General features: G+C 43.1%; 1 protein-coding gene across 1 annotated transcript in view; it reads left to right on the forward strand.

Moving 5' to 3' along the window:
* Positions 1–17,500, forward strand: part of LOC145405008 (glutamate receptor ionotropic, NMDA 2B-like) — a 215,487-nt gene that overhangs the window by 124,473 nt on the left and 73,514 nt on the right. The window contains exons 10-12 of the mRNA XM_080276508.1: positions 997–1,192; positions 5,636–5,745; positions 12,901–12,915. Of these exons, the coding sequence (XP_080132634.1) occupies positions 997–1,192; positions 5,636–5,745; positions 12,901–12,915 (321 nt within the window). The remainder of the gene's footprint in view (positions 1–996; positions 1,193–5,635; positions 5,746–12,900; positions 12,916–17,500) is intronic.

The raw sequence follows: 17,500 nt of genomic DNA on the forward strand, positions 1-17,500 counted from the left end.
CACCCCTCCTCATTCCAGCAAAATGAGCACTGGAAAACTGGAAATGGGGAAATGGAAACACACACACACACACACACACACACACACACACACACACACACACACACACACACACACACACACACACACACACACACACGTCTCCTACTCATGTTTTTTTTTTTTGCCATACTTTGTGGTCATGTTTTACCTCCTCTGATTATTTTTCTCTCTCCCTTCTTTAATCTCCCTTTTCCCATCCTCTTCTCTCCCTCTCTACCCTCCTTGTCTCCCTCTTCCATTGTTAAGCTTCCTTCACTTATGTTTTAACTCCCTTGTGTGTATCCCATCTTCCTTCCTCCCTCTTCTCCCTTCTTATCTCTTTATCTTCTGTCTCTGTTCTCCCTCCCTATCTTCCAACTTCCCTCCACCTTCGTCTCACCTCCCTCTCCCTCTCTTGTCTCCCTCTCCAATCATCTCATCTCCCATCTCCCTCTCATGTTTCCCTTTCCCGTCGTCTCACCTCCCATCTCCCTCTCTTGTCTCCCTCTCCAGTCGTCTCACCTCCCATCTCTCTCCTCTCTCCCTCTCCCATCAAGACACCTCCCATCTCCCTTTCTTGTCTCCCTCTCCCATTATTTTACCTCCCATCTCCCTCTCTCGTCTCCCTCTCCCATCTCCCTCTCTTCTCTCCCTCCCCCATCTCCCTCCTATCTCCTTCTCCCATCATCTCATCTCCCATCTCCCTCTCTTGTCTCCCTCCCATCATCTCCCTTTCTTGTCTCCCTCCCATCATCTCCCTCTCTTGTCTCCCTCCCATCATCTCCCTCTCTTGTCTCCCTCCCATCATCTCCCTCTCTTGTCTCCCTCCCATCATCTCCCTCTCTTGTCTCCCTCCCATCATCTCCCTCCCATCATCTCCCTCTCTTGTCTCCCTCCCATCATCTCCCTCTCTTGTCTCCCTCCCATCATCTCCCTCTCATCATCTCACCTCCCATCTCCCTCTGTCCCTTCCAGCAAGACCACCGCTGGAATGGTCTGATCGGGGAGCTTCTCAAGAGGGAGGGCGAGGGCGCTGAGATGGCCGTCACCAGCCTTAAGATCAACAAGGAGAGGGAGAGCGCAGTCGACTTCACCGTCCCCTTCCTCGAGTCGGGCATCGCTATCGTCGTGGCCAAGAGAACGGGCATCATCTCCCCCACGGCGTTCCTAGGTGAGAGTTAGAGATTAGAGATAGAGAGAGAATTAGAGTTAGATAAGGTCTGGGTTGGAATTAAAAAGAGAATGACTGGCAAGATGGTCGATATTGATGTTTCCTTTTCCTGGATTGTCATCGTTGTTGTGAAGAGAAGGGGGAACTATATATTTGATGGCCTTCCTTCCTGGTTGAGGGATAGAGCTAGAAATTGCTAAATAGGGGCTAGTTATATTTTTGAAGGCTGGATGTCGTCCGAATAAGGAACAGAAATGGATAGGAAAGGATAGAAATTGAAGGAGGATAGGGATGAGTTTGACGTCCACTTTTTCGATTTGGGTTTATCATTTTCTTAGCCTTGAGAATGGCGATTGTTTGCCCTCGCGATTTTCCCATGTGGGGAGGATTGTAATAGGTAAAATTAGAGCTGGAAATTGTCAGAGAAGGAGGGAAAATCTTGGTAGGGGCTGGGAATGTTTGAAGATGAAGGGGGGATGTATGGTGAGATGGCCAAGATAGATGTCCCAATTTTCGTGCGTGTTTGTCATCTTACTAGCCAAAAGAACGAGCGCTATTTCTCCTACAGCGCTCCTAGATGAGAACTAGAGCTAGAGATGGTTAAACTAGAGCTAGGAAATCAGGATGCGGGCTAGGATTGGCTAGAAAGTGTAGAGAATGAATCTAGATGTGGCCGAGTTTGTTGTCCCCTTTTCCCAAGTTGGTTTGTTATCGTGGCGACCAAGAGAACGGGAATTATCTCTCCTACGACCTTCCTAGATAAGAGACAAAGCTATAGAAGACGAAACTAAGGCTAGATAATTTGGAACTGACGCTAGGAGCGGTTACGACTGAGGGATGATGAATTCTGAAAAGCCTATGTTTGCTATCCCCTTCGTTGCATCTGAATTAAAAATCGTGGTGACAAGAACATGGTTTATCTTTCCCCTGGCGTTTTAGGGTGAGGAGGAGGACTAAGATAATTAAAATATGGTCTAGGAAGGGCTAAAGGAGGGGTAGGAGGTCTGGGCAGGGGCTAAGAAAGGTAAGGAGTGGAATAGGGTTAATGGTGACCGATTTTGATGTCTCCTGTTTTGGTTTTGGAAATTGCCAATTGTGTCGTCAAGAGAATTTTTTACTTCCTTCCTGGGTGAGAGAGAGAGAGAGAGAGAGAGAGAGAGAGAGAGAGAGAGACTTGTAGCGTTCACCTTCAGGGGCTGTCTGGAGAGAAGCTAGGACTTGAGAGAACAGAAGGGGAGTGAATCTTTAATAGGGCTGGCTTGGATGTCCTCTTTTCAAGCCCAAAGCCCGCCGTCGTGGGCTTAGAGAACGGGCTTTACATTATCTGTCCAGCATTCCCCAGTCAAAAATAATGCTCTAAGTGGCTGTACTCCTTTTACTTTAACTTGACCTAAAGCAGCCATCTCTCCATCTTAGGTACTGAGCTGGAACAAGAGAATATCACTAGAATATGATGCTAGTCACGAAGAAGTGCTATGGCGAGGATGTAGAGGCGTAGCACTGCCTTCATGAGCCGCGTGATGTAAGCTGCAAAGGGACGAAAATCTAGGTCAGGTGAAGGTGAAAGGAGTATAGATTTTATTATTATTTTTTTTTTTCGGGGGACGGGGGCTGGAAATGTGTAGGAATAGATAATGGAGATAAAATGCTGATAGAGCCAGTTTTAATATTGTCTTCTTTGCATCTGAAATTAGCCATCGTACTGACCAAGTGGACTGGGGGGAGGGGCGGATAGATTGGCCGTTGTGGGTGATAGATAGGACTGGAAATAGATATACCGTGGATAGATATGGTTAAACTAGAGCCATATGTAGGGGTCAAAACTAGACATTTGGATAGAGGTTATGAATTGTGAGTTAAAGCTGTATGTTGTGTTCAAAGCTAAAGGGCGTTTGGATAGAAGCTATGACCTGAAAGCTAAATTTGAGCTATATGTACGAGTTCATAGCTGGAAGACGTCTGGGTAGAAGCTGTGAAGTCAGAGTTAATTTGGAGTTTTTAGAAATATATGTAAAGTTCAAAGCTAAAGGACGTCTGGATAAAAGCTATGAATTTAGAGTTAATTTAGAGTTTTTAGAGATATGTGTAAAGTTCAAGGCTAAAGGACCTCTGGATAAAAGCAATGAATTTAGAGGTAACTTAAGATTTTGAGAGCCATATACAGTGTTCAGAGCTGGGAGACGTCTAGCAGTAGGATCGAAATCGAGACTAAAACGAGATCTGCCGTATATGTGTTTTGTTCAGGGCCAAGGGCGTCTGTGTAGAGGGGATGAGTTGGGGTAAGTAGAGAATGAATGTTCGAGAGGGGAGGCTTTGATGTATCCTTTTTTCCTGTGCAAGGCCTCGATGGTGGGGGAGAAAAAAGGGAATTACATTACGTACGGCCTTCCTGGTGGGGGGAAAGTGGCAAGAAATGGATAGAATGGAGATGAGGTGCTAAATTAAAGCTAGGTACGGTTAGATTGGTGGTCAGGATAGAGGCTAGAATAGGTTAGGTAAAAGAGAATATATTAAAGTTTAGGGAGAATCACATTATCCACGACGTTCCTGAATGAGACAAAAAGAAAAGAAAAAAGAAAGAAAGAGAAAAAGAAGAAGAAAAGCAGGAAGAAAAAGAAATGGCTAATGAGAACTAAAATTAGAGCTAGGAATGACTAAATTAGAGTAGAGTGGCTGAGGTAAATGCTAGGAATGAGTTAGACCGAAAAAGTATGAGTGTTGGAAAAAAAAAATAATACCGTGTTCTTCATATATAACAGAGAGTGACTGTGATGGCGTAAGAGAGAGAGAGAGAGAGAGAGAGAGAGAGAGAGAGAGAGAGAGCAGGAAGCAGAGGAGATGATAAGTGGGTGGCAAGGATGAATGTGACAGAGAGAAGGATGAAGTTTGAGGTGAAGAAGGAGGGGAATAAATTCAAGAGAGAGAGAGAGAGAGAGAGAGGGGGGGGGAGGCTGTGAAGATGAGGAAAGATGGATATGGTGATGATGATGGTGATAATGATTGTAATGATGCAGAAGAAAGATAGACAGTAAGCCGGGGGGGGGGGGAGGAAAGAGATGAAGAAAGACGTAAAATAAGAAAAACAAAAAAACGCAGAGATCCAAAAAAAAAAAAAATGAAAAAAGAAATGAACTAAAAAAAAAAAAAAGAGGGAGAGAAAATGGGAAGAGGGAAAGAAAACGGGGAGGGGGGACTGAGAGAGAGACGGGGGGGGTCCAATACCTCCCCAATCCCCCCCCTCCCAATCCCCCCATCCATCCGCGAATAGGGCATTAGTGGGTATTGGAAGCTGTGGGAATTTTTAATATCCGAGAGAGGGGCCTGAACTGACTCGCCTCACCCTATTGATATTGAGGCTTCGGGTGCTGTGGTAGTGGTGGTGGTGGTGGTTGTGGTAGTCGTGATTGGTTGTGGTGGTTGTGGTAGGCGTGATTGGTTGTGGTGGTGGTGGTTGTGGTGGTGGTGGTTGTGGTGGTCGTGATTGGTTGTGATGGTGGTGGTTGTGGTAGGCGTGATGGGTTGTGGTGGTGGTGGTGGTTGTGGTAGGTGTGATTGGTTGTGATGGTGGTGGTTGTGGTAGGTGTGATTGGTTGTGGTGGTGGTGGTTGTGGTAGGTGTGACTGGTTGTGGTGGTGGTGGTTGTGGTAGGCGTGACTGGTTGTGGTTCTGGTAGTTGTGGCGATAGAACTGTAGGCAATTGCTTGTTGTTGTGGTAGTTATGGTGGTGGGGCTGCGGAGTACTGGTTGTTATTGTGGTGGTGGGTGATTTTTAGCTACCACTAGAAAGACGGAGATTATTGATGGCTGGGTAGTGCGTTTGTCTTTATGTGGTGGTGGTGGTGGTTGTGTTTAACTGTTAGCGACAAGAGATTTAATGGTGGTGATGGTTGTGGTTGTAGGAGGGGTTGTACTGGTGGGTTGTGGTTATGGATAAGATTGTTATTGTTCACGTAATTGGTGAGTGAGTTTTTATTACGTCTGTCTGTCTGGGTTTGTGTGTGTGTGTGTGTGTGTGTGTGTGTGTGTGTGTGTGTGTGTGTGTGTGTGTGTGATATGGGTCTTCATTAATCTTCAATCCATCTTTTTTTTAAACACACTCACTAACAACCACCACTGTCCACTAACCTCTAACCACCTATTCAGCATCACTAACAATCCTACCACTAACCTGTAACCACCCTACATCTAACCATCATCATATCCACCCTCACTGACAACCCAACCTCTAACCACCATCATTAACCACCATTTTCAATACATCGAGTTCGTAGCACCTGTCTGCCTGCAACTAACAACCTAACCACACCCCAGACTCAACCACACCAAACCCCTAACCACCACGTGACCTCTAACCACCCCACCACTAACCACAAACCTCTAACCACCCCACCACTAACCTCTAACCACCCCGCCACTAACCACTAACCTCTAACCACCCAACAGAGCCGTTCGACACCGCCTCGTGGATGTTAGTCGCCTTCGTGGCCATACAGGTCGCCGCTCTCACCATCTTCCTGTTCGAGTGGTTGAGCCCAGGAGGATACAACATGCGGGTACGTCCATACTGGGTTTACAGGAGGGTTTTGCGGGGTTTGCGTGGGTTTTTCGGGGGTTTCTTGGGGGTTTTATGTCGGGGTGTTTGTGTTTGAATTTTGTCTCAAGATGTGTTCATATGTTCTGTGTTTTTTTTTTTTCTGTTTGTGGGAAATTTTTTAGGGATAATGTGCTTTATTGGGGGACTCTTTTTGGAGGAGAGGGGGTGTATTACTGAGGGGGATTTAAGAGAACCTAGCGGATTTAGGTGAAGTTTTGTGTTGCATTTGTCTAGGGTTGTGTTGAAGCGTTCTGTGTTCGTTATGTATGTTTTATTTGTCTTCGGAGTTTTATATATTAAGGAAGATACCTGTGAGGTTTTGAGAGGCTTAGGTTTTTTTGCTCGGGGTTTTGTCTTGGGTTTGCCGTGAGTTGTGTTGAGAATATTGTGTTGATATGTATTTTTTTTGTACGTGTAGGGGGTTTGTGGGGGGGGGGGTAGAGGGGTTTTTATTTTGTATTTTTGTAGGGGTGGTTGTGTTGGTACTGTATTGGGCTGTGTTGGGATTAGGGTGGGAGATATGTGCAGAAATGTTGAAATGTTTTGTGTAGGTGAGATCTGTATTTTTTTATTTGGGGGGGGGGGGTTGTGTTAGAAAGTGTATGTATAGGCGTCTGTGGTGGCATTAGCTGAGGTTGCTTTGATTTTTTTTTTTGGGGGGGGGGCGGGGGGAGCATATACGGAAAAATAAATATTGAGACGACCAATTTTCTGTCTTCTGAAGGTGAACAGACGGAAAACCAGAATCAAGGTCCTTTACTTACGCATTCATTTTATTTATTTATTTATTTATTGAGATGCCAGAACACATAGCATTTAAAAACCTGGAGGTCATAGGCAGTGGGAAAGACAGAGAGAAGGAGAGAAGATTTCAGAGTTGGTTAGTTGTGGACATGAAGGACTAAAGACACCAGTTAACTCTTACGGTACTGAGGTGGGCGGTCAAGAGGTGAGAGTATGTAAGGAGACGGGTGCTGCGTGCCTGCTGTTAAGAGAAAGCGATATTGGAAGAGTTCAAGAGCGCAGTGTTGAAATTCCTTGTTGACTGTAGTTTGTGTCTTTGTGCTGTGTGGGGCGGGGGGATTTATTTTACCTTTATTTATTTATTTATTTTACATATTCAGTCCGATGATGTGTGTTTTTGCTCTCATTTTCCCAGTTTACAGACGATTTTCCAGAGCGTAAAGGATAGGCTTTGTAGTGAAGGGGTTGATGGAGGAGTTAGGCTACTTAACCCCTCCAATCAGAAAGCTTAAAGTGAATAAAATCGTCTGGAGATGGTTATGCATGTGAGATGGAGTCAGGATTCCGGGGGCCTAAATGGTCAGTGAATGAGAGTGTGGCCCATTGAACTAGTCTGTCTGTCTGTCTGTCTGTCTGTCTCTCTCTCTTTCTCTCTCTCTCCAGTTTCAATATCTGCTTACCTGTCTGTCTTGCTACTACTGTGAATCTCTCTCTCTCTCTCTCTCTCTCTCTCTCTCTCTCTGGCCCCGATACCCTTACTCAGCACCCATCAGCCAATCAGCGCACAGGAGGGGACGCGAGCCGCCCTATGATTGGCTAGCCGGGGGGAGGGGGAGGGGCGTGGCTAGACGTGTACAGACTCGTCACAGTTTGTTTATTTTGGTGAAAGATTAACCAGCCGGCCGGAAAAAAGCGGAAAAAGTGTCTATACGGGGGAAAAAAATATACCTGGAAAAGAAGGGTGTTTGGCGCCAGAGAGGGGTATAAATAGAACTTTTTTTGAAGTCTGAAAAATTAAAATGAAAGAGAGAGAGGATTTGAAAAGCGTGTCTAATATGGTGGTTCTATGCCTTTGAGTTTGGCGACATTTTTAGTTATTTATTTATCTTCCTCAGACCTTTAGATTATTTCATAGTGGTTAGTTAGGGAGTGGTACTTAAAGAGAGAGAGAGAGTGTAAGGCCCGTGAGGGATGTAAATAAGTCATAGAAAACGGTGAATGGGAACGTGAAAGTAGGGAAGTTTGTTTGAGGAGAGAAAAATGACGTAAACAGTAAAGCAAGAAAATAAAGGGCCAGGAGAATAAAGAACGGATATGACAGGTAATGAAAAGTTATTTAATGATAGGAAGAAGGGTATAGGAAAATATAGTTGCAGGATTACGCAAAAAAAAAAAAAAAAAAAGATAAATTAGTAATAGAAATAAATAGGATGAGGAAAAGATTAAAGTACGTATTTTTTTTTTTTTTTTTGCAGAGGATGGACAGAGGAAAGAAAAACATTAAATAAAAAAAAATGAAATGAAAGAAATGTGGTAGACTTTCGATATAATGGCGTCTTTTGAATATTATAGTTAATTTTGCCTAGGAGAGAGAGAGAGAGAGAGAGAGAGGGTTAGATACAGCCTTTTAACCCCTTCACCACGAGTGGGGGCGTATCGTAAGCTGAATAAAATCGTCTGAAGGCACCAGGCGTGAAAATGTAAGTGACGCCCCCGAGTTGAAGGGAAAAGGAGATTAGGAGGAAGACTTGTTAAAACTCTCGGGCTTGCAGTGTGTGTGTGTGTGTGTGTGTGTGTGTGTGTGATTCCAGAATAATCGTGAAGGTTGGGGTAAGGCCTGAAAACGTCCGTGTGTGTGTGTGTGTGTGTGTGTTTTTGTTTGTGTGTGTGTGTGTGTGTGTGTGTGTGTGTGTGTGTGTGTGTGTGTGTGTGTGTGATTGTGTACAAGCTCAGCAACCCGTTCCCTTAGGTCCGGCAATCCTCCTACTACCACACTCCTTCACGTCACCACCAGGGCGCTGATACCCACCGTCCTTACTGAATACACACTAACACAATCTCATGCAGTATTTATTTTCACTTTCATCACACTTCTCTGATTCTGGATCGAACACGTGTCCCTTCACACAACATACGACCTCTTTTAACCGATCGACTTTCAGAGTGACCTAGGAATTAAATTTCTCCCCCCCCCCCAGGGTGTGTCCATTGCTGAGGGTTAGCTTATTACCCCGCATCAGCCCCCACCATCACTCTTTACTCAGCCTGTCATCCTTGCATACTAATTAAGCTGAGGATTTAGGCTTTATTTCGCCTTTATATTACGATTATTATGGGGTTTTATACGCACACACACACACACACACACACACACACACACACACACACACACACACACACACACACACACACACACACACACACACACACACACACACACACACACACACACACACACAGGAAGGATTTAGGCTTTACTTCGCCTTTACGATTATTCTGGGGTTATATATACACACACACACACACACACACACACACACACACACACACACACACACACAGGAAGGATTTAGGCTTTACTTCGCCTTTACGATTATTCTGGGGTTTTATACACACACACACACACACACACACACACACACACACACACACACACACACACACACACACACACACCGCCCAACTCTATAAGGAAGGACGCGTAGCCGAAAATGACGCCAGTTTTAGAAGTACAGTCAAAGTGAACCGATTATTGTGTCAATAAGTAATCAGGAGGACCTTGTGACCACTCAGCCGTCTTGCATCTCCTTACCAGCATCTCAGAAGGAGGTGGACTTAACCCCTTCATCACCACGACGTCTATTTAAGGGTCGTACACTGAAGCCTTAGATCGTGTAGCGGGGTGGTTGACCCTGTTTAGCGACGCTTTATTTAGCGGAGGGACGAGCAGCTGTGTCACACATTTTATTATTTTAGTGTAATAATAAGGCCAAATTTAGATCATGTTCTTTGCTTGCCTGATAATTAACTAAATGGATGAACAAATAAATAAAATAAGGAAATAAGTATATAAAAATTCAATAAATAAAATAAGGAAATAAGTAAATGAGGCCTTGCACGCCACAGGGGGTTAAGCGCTATACCTGCTAAACCCATTTTCTTCCACCAGCTGCTCCCTAAAACACTAATCTATAACTGTGCAAAGTCGCCTTGCTCAGTTCCAATTAGTGCAGTAAGGGTGAAAGTTTGAAGTGAGAAGTGTGCCCCTAGCGACCTTGTTGACACTTGGTCCTGGCTGTAGGTTCTGTTGCGTGCCACAAAGGGTAAACTCCATTCGTATGTCATCCCACAGCAGTGACCAGCCAGCCAGTCAGGACGTGCTATGTCACCCACGCACGGCCAATTAGCGCCGCCGATTTTCTCAAGAGTGGCGCCGTACCTGCCCAGTCTTAGCGTCACCTCTGCCGAGTGTAAATCACCCCAGGAGCTTACGCCTTGTCTTGGGTGGCGCTCTGTACTTTGCCCTTTTCTTCCATATTGCCCTTAAAAAAAAACTTACCTTTATCATAGTATTGGACGAATATGATACTTTATTGGTTTGATTAAGAAAAACAAAACAAAAATGGCTGCACAACGCTCACAAAGTCCGGCAAGACACTAGCAAAACATATTTTTCCGTTGATGTATTTTTAACCATGAAATATTATTGTGCCAAATTTCTTAGGTATTGCCCTTAAAGTACTCCCATTGATGTACCCTGTGTCCAAATTTTAGAAACTAGAAGTAGAAAATAACATGTCTACGAACTTTTTTTTTTATTTACGTCACCATACTTAAAAAGCGATTTGTGGAAGATCGTAAATGTGTTACTTTGCCCCTTATGGCGTGCAGGGCCTCAAATAAAGAAAATAAATAAATACAGAAATAAGGGAATAAATACCGTTAAGCATATAAATAAAACAAATTCATCAATGAAAATAAATGAACAGACTAAATGAATAAAAATAATTGATAAATAAAAATAAATAACTAAAAGAAATGAATAAATAAAATGAACAATATAGTAAATAAATAAGAAGCTTGGATGACACCTTACGATTTAATGTTTAGTCATGCAATCTTTATTCTCGCTATTTTCAGACGATTTTATTCAACCAAGGAGAGGTGTATTTTTTGGCAGGGTGTAATGAAGGGTGTATATAACCCCTCCAGTTCGAAAAATATCTGCTAAATCGTCTTGACTTGGCAGGAAAAAAAATCGGCCTAACATGGCAGGAAAAATAAGAAAAAAATCGTCCTAACAGCATCAAAATTAAGAAAATTGTCCTAATATGGCCGGAAAAAAATAAGAAAATCGTCCTAACGTGGCTGGAAAAAATAAGAAAAAATCGTCCAAACTCGGTAGGAAAAAATCAGGAAAAAATCGTCCTGGTATTGAAGGGGTTAATTTTTTCCGTGGGATAGTTTTTCAGCCAATCAGAAGACGTGTTTATTTTTTTTCGTGTGGGTTTTTATGGCCAATCAGAAAGCTGTATTTTATCCCTAGGGCCAATCAGGTGCTTTGTCTTCTATGGGACTTATTTCTCTCTCTCTCTCTCTCTCTCTCTCTCTCTCTCTCTCTCTCTCTCATACCCCCTGTCCTCTCTCCCCACCTCACCCCCTCCCCAAAACCCCATTCTCTCTATCTCTCCCCCTTTCATCCCATTATTCCCCTTCTGTCCTCTGTCCCCTTCTCTTTCTTCCTCCCCCTGCCCCCTCCCTCCACCCCTCGTTCTTTGCCAGCTGTGGTGATGGTGTATGATGGGGGGTGACGTGCAGTGGGGTAGAATACAGTCAGTTACACACACACACACACACACACACACACACACACACACACACACACACACACACACACACACACACACACACACACACACACACACACACACACACACACACACACACACACACAAATCGCAGCGCACCAGGAGGACCAACATGGCGAATTTGTCCAGCTAACTTCTGTCCACTTTGGCCACTTTGCTGAGAAGGACCCGAGAGAGAGAGAGAGAGAGAGAGAGAGAGAGAGAGAGAGGTGGGGAAGGAGGAAGGAAGGGAGAGGAAGGAGTTACAGCTGGTTAAAGCAAAGTTAGGACAGGTTAGATCTGGGCAGGGACATTGAAAGGCAGGGGTATTAGTCTTAGAGAGAGAGAGAGAGAGAGAGAGAGAGAGAAGGGGGAGGAGGGAAAAGGAAGAGGGGGAGGGGAGAATAAAAGGGAAATGCGAGTGGGGTGAGAGGGAAGGAAAAGTGGGGAGAGAGAGAGGGAGAGAGAGAAGGAAGGAAGGAAGGAAAGGGGGGGTGGGAAGAGTGAAAGGGGAGGGCGGGAAGGAAGAATGTTGGAAGGGAGGGTGAGAGATGGACGAAAAAAATAAAAAAAGGAAGGAGAGAGAGAGAGAGAGAGAGAGAGAGAGAGAGCATGAGACTGAAATATTGGAAATTTTGAAAAAGGGGGAGGGTGATATATAGTGTGAAAAAAAGAAAGATTTAGTAGAAAAAAAAGAGGAGTGAAAAGGAGGAAGGAAATGGGAGTGAAAATATAAGAAAATAAGGGCTGTAAAATTATTGAAGAGAGAGAGAGAGAGAGAGAGATTTAATAAAGGGCAGGAGAGGAAAGATATTGGTAAAAGGAGTGAGAGAAAAGAAAACAGAGAGTCCTTGATTGCGAAAAAGAGAAAGAGGAAATGGAGAGAAGAAAGAAAGTCAATTGAGGAAGAAAGAGAGGGAAGAGAGAAAGGAAATTAAAGAAAGGGAGGGACAGGAGAAAGAAAGCGAAAAGCAAAAAAATCAGGGCAATGGAAAAACGGAGAGAGAGAGAGAGAGAGAGAGAGAGAGAGAGAGAGAGAGAGAGAGAACGAAGGATAAATAAAAGTGCAAAGACGAAAGTTTGAGAAAAATACAAAACTCTCTGAACGAGTGGAATTTCTCTTGTGCATTTTTTCTGTGATTTTCGTCCTCCGTCTTTGTCTTGAGATATTGTCTGTGTGTGCGTGTGTTTGTCTCTTGTTGTGATCAATGTCCTTTGTGTGTTTTTTTTGTAAATACCGTATACTGATTCCTGCTTGCCTTTTTAAATATTGCAATGAATCTTAAATCATAAACTTAATTCAGTATGTCTTTAAATTCCCCCATTAAAAAAAAACTTGTCATGATTTTTTTACTGTTTTTTAGTAATTTCATGTTTTTTCCCAAATGACTATTATCCTTGTAAATATTTAAACATTTTTAAGATGGGTAATTCCTTTAGATGTGTTTTTAAAGGAGGGGTTAAGAAAGAAAAAATTGTGATATGTTTTTTCAATTTACTTTATTTCCCCAAAATTTTTTCAGACCGGACAGATTGAGGTATGTAGCAACCCTTAGTTCTGGGGGCGGGGCTTTGAGAGGGGGTTGCCAGACGTTGCTGCAGTTAGGGGCGAGAATAACATCAAAACAGACCTTATTTTCGCCCTTTTGCGTCCCATTGGTTAGCCCCCTCTTGCCCCCCGCTTTCTGGCTTTCCATGTGGCTCTTAGAAGTTGATTTAGAGTGTTTATTTTGGAGTTATGTTTAGTTAGGGGTGATAAATAAAGGAGAAATTAATATACGTGGTAGATTCGGTGTTGCCGCCTGTAGATAGAAAGATGTGTTTAATGTTTTGGGATATTTTTCCGTCTCTTTCTTTCATTCTTTTCTGTTTTCCCATTTTCTGATTTATATTCTCTGGGCTTCATCTGCTTTGCCTGTCTGTCTGTCAATCTGTCTGTCTGGCTTTCACTGTCTGTTAACTGTAGATTCCATATCTGTCTAGCTATCTTTCTGCCTCAGCTGTTAACACACACACACACACACACACACACACACACACACACACACACACACAAATATATCTATATATATATATATATATATATATATATATATATATATATATATACACACACACAGAGAGCCTCTGTAGTACAGTGGTAGAGTGTGCGTTTCGTACACGGGTGAAGCAGAGTTCGCGCCCCGTCGGGGTAATAACTTTGGGAGTGTTCACCCGGCCATGTACTTCATTGGCGGACACAGGGGGTGCTGTGGTTGAACCAGTGTCGCTTACTATAAAGTATGCTTGCACCCAATCGGCTTGCGCGGGCCGATTACACTTGGTTCACATACTACACACACATCCAAAGCCACTACAGTTACACTTACAAGCACTTCTCACCCTACATACAATCTCTGCTAGACATCCTAAGCCACTTGGTAGAGATACATTGGCTGTATCGTCCCGACCGAACCTGCAGTGGATACTCAAACGGCTGATGATATATATATATATATATATATATATATATATATATATATATATATATATATATATATATATATATATATATATATATATCCTTGTTAGGTTCGGCTAGATCTAGCGCCGTCAACCGAGAGGTGAAGCGTTTGATCCCACCCAGTAGCCATTTGTTGACACGTGAAGGGCATCCAGTGGCAGCGTTACGTGCTTCAGTAAAGCCCTTGGAAACAGGAACAGCGCCTTATGCTTCAGAAGGGCGGGGCATGACGGAGGGGTTCAGCATCATGCAGAACTACACATGTCACCATCAGCCAAAACAGATTCATGTATCGAAAACAGTACACAAGTGGCCGTAGCTCTCTGTTGACCTGTCTCACCATCTGTCTCTCTACCTGTCTGTCTGTCAGGCTGTCTCCCCGGCCACAGCTCTCCTCATGCGCCCGTAGGTGTTGCTACAACTGTTGTTCTTGTTGTTAGTGTTGTTCTTGATGACACAAACATCAGCTGGTGTTTGCTCGTGTGTGTGTGTGTATGTGTGTGTGGGTGTATGTGTGTGTGTGTGTGTGTGTGTGTGTGTGGCTATGGAGAAAGTGAATAAAGCAAAGGGGAAAATAGCTCATTCTTTTACTGAAGGTAGGGAAGAAAGTAATGTAAAAACTTTAATATTCTCTTATTGTTTTTAGCCACTTTATTACAATTGGTGTTAGTAATAGTGTTTTTGTTTTTGTTATAGTAGTAACCGTTGAAGTAGCAACTATGATTTTAGCAGTAGTAGTAACTGGAGTATTTTTGTTGTAGTAATAGTACTGTTGTTTTCAGTATACTGTAATAGTGGTTTTAGTAGTAATATTATTTGTGATCGTAGTATGATAGTAGTTAGAGGAGGTAATATTAGTTGTAAATTACTGTTTCCAATATTAGTAGTTTTAATAATGTTTAATTTTAGTAGCAGTAGTGATACTAGAAGCTGTAATGGTCATACAATATTATGTTCTTATTTCAGTGTCATTATTAGTTGTATCAGTGTAATAGTTTCCATTAAAGGTATTATTATTATTATTATTATTATTATTATTATTATTATCATCATCATTATTATTATTATTATTATTCCCGCCTGCAATTCACTGCGGAAGGGGTGTATGTGATCGTCGGCGTTTATTTATTAATATATATATTTGTGAGTCTGTGCACCGATTATCTCAAGAACCAATGAGCGGATCATCCTAAAATTTGCGCAGGTGTTGGGTATGTGGAACTGAAGAAGTAATTTGATTTTGGTGAAAATTCGCCCGGGGTAAGGGTGGGAGTGGGGGACCCAAATTTGGGACCAATGATAAAGATAGGGAGCAAATTTTTCATAGTGCCATAGGAGACAAACGGTGAGAGATGGACACATAGTTATTCTTAATTACTAATAGAAAGTCACGCATGGGGATTCTGTTGGCACCATTACATTTGACCTTGGGTGACCTTGAAAGGTCAAAGACAAGGTCACATTTTGACTGCATAAATCAGCCAAACTGTGGGACATAGACACATGGTTACTATTAATCACTAACAGGAAGTCATACATGGAGAGTCTGTTGGCACCATACCATGTGACCTTGAATTACCTTGAAAGAACAAAATCAAGATCGATCAAGTGTTAATGTTTTAAATCTCAGAAACTGCCATTTCTTTTGGTGATAGTGCTATTGTCTGGTCCTAAAACTTCATTTAACCCAATTTCCTTTCACTCTAAGTGACTGACCCCAATTCAGCCGGCGCGGGCAGGATGTTGTGACTTCGGGTCACTTTGCTCTAGTTATTATTATTATTATTATTATTATTATTATTATATTATTATTTTTAAACCCACCCCATTATTTAGTAGGAACTAAGCATAAGATGATAATGGTGATAATAATATACATGAGGAGAGGCTTTGTTTGTACCATTTACAGAGCCCCCTCGGCCCCTTTAACCCCCTCCACTAAAACATCGAAGAGAGAGAGAGAGAAAGAGAGAGAGGGAGGGAGAGAGAGAGAGAGAGAGACTAATATCGACTGTGGTCTGTTTATTGGTCAGTCAATGTATCTCTTCTACTATGTTACAAGACGTCTAATCCCAGAGTTCATCCTGACAAAAGAAGAAAACCATCCAGACCTGTCATATGCTGTCTTCACATCATTCTAAACATTCTACGTCGCCCTTCTTCATATACTTCTCTGCTTTACTTTACCCTCTTGTCAGTCTTCACTTTCTCCGTCAACCTTACCTCTGTGCTTCCCGATATCCTTCTGTCTCCGCCTTCCTCTCTTAATTTTCCATCGTCTTGGCTTCTTTTTGCTATTCTGCCTGCTTCTCGGCCTTCGTCTCCTCCGTCCCCCACCAACAATGCTTCTCCTAACTCTTCAGTATCCTTTACGTCTCCATGCTTCCCACGTGCCTGATCAATCAAATGGTCTTCAATACATCTCTGAGAAGTAAATATATAACCAAAGGTAACTCTGAAATTTATGCGATATTCTTCAACAAGCTTTTATAATCTTAGTGTGAGAGTAGGAGGAGGAGGCGTAGAAAGCCAGGAAGATGAATGAATTGGGTAAGTGTGCGTGTGAACAAGTGAAGTGTGGACGATGGGGAGGCACAAGAAGCACAGGGATGGAGGTAGTAATGTATGTATGGAGGTGCACATGACAAGGGCTGCACCTCTTGTTTAGTCTGGCAGTAAACGTGATACCCATTTCCATAAGCATCATGAAGCACAGTGCGGTGAAGCGAGGGGCCCCTGAGGAATAGATGTGAATATCGTAGGCATGAATGACTGAATACATGTTGGGCTTATTTCACTGGGCACTCTGTTGATACTTTCCTGATTTTATGGTTTCTCGTTCCTCCTTCTCGATCCTCACTCCATGTGTGAGGGAAGATTTAGGTTAGGATGATGATGTTTGTATTTGGGGAGATACTGTCGTCGTTGTTTCTGTTCCTTGATCCTCCCCATCCCATTTTATTTGTGAATAAGGAGGCGATCGACACTTGACAAAGGAAAGAAAATGTCTTGATGATGATGATGATGCTTAATTTTGTAGCAGATCAACTGACGCACAAACAGCACACCATCCCTCGTGAGGTAAGGTAAAAGCAGGTTATCTCCTTCAGTGTGAGGTGTCTTATTAGTTAAGTGGAATTACCTGGATGTAACAAGCATATTTTTGTATCTCCTTGTTTCTTTGGCTGGATCCTAACCCCCCCCCCCCTCCTCGCTACGTCTGTAATATGTATCATGGAATGCAATGATGATGATGATGATGATGAGAGAATGAGGAGGAGGAGAAGAAGAAGAAGAAGAAGGAAGAGAAGGAGGAGGGCGAGGAGGAAGGAAAAGAAGGAGGTCAAGGTGGAGGAGGAAAGAAGTTGAAATTAGGCGCGCGCGCGTGCGTGTGCGTGTGTGTGTGTGTGTGTGTGTGTGTGTGTGTGTGTGTGTGTGTGTGTGTGTGTGTGTGTGCGTGTGTGTGTGTGCGCGTGTCGTCAGTGTTATTGCTGGCTCATACAGAGGCTTAATGAGCTCACCCGGCGACAACGTATGCACCCTTTGGACACATTTGTGCAGTTTTTCCTCTTAATTACTTGAGTCATTATCGCCCTCCTAATTGCCAGCCATTAATCTTA

This window comes from Coenobita brevimanus, chromosome 65 (genome assembly GCF_032717465.1).
Source record: "Coenobita brevimanus isolate Jiangsu-jjx chromosome 65, ASM3271746v2, whole genome shotgun sequence".
Lineage (NCBI taxonomy): Eukaryota > Metazoa > Arthropoda > Malacostraca > Decapoda > Coenobitidae > Coenobita > Coenobita brevimanus.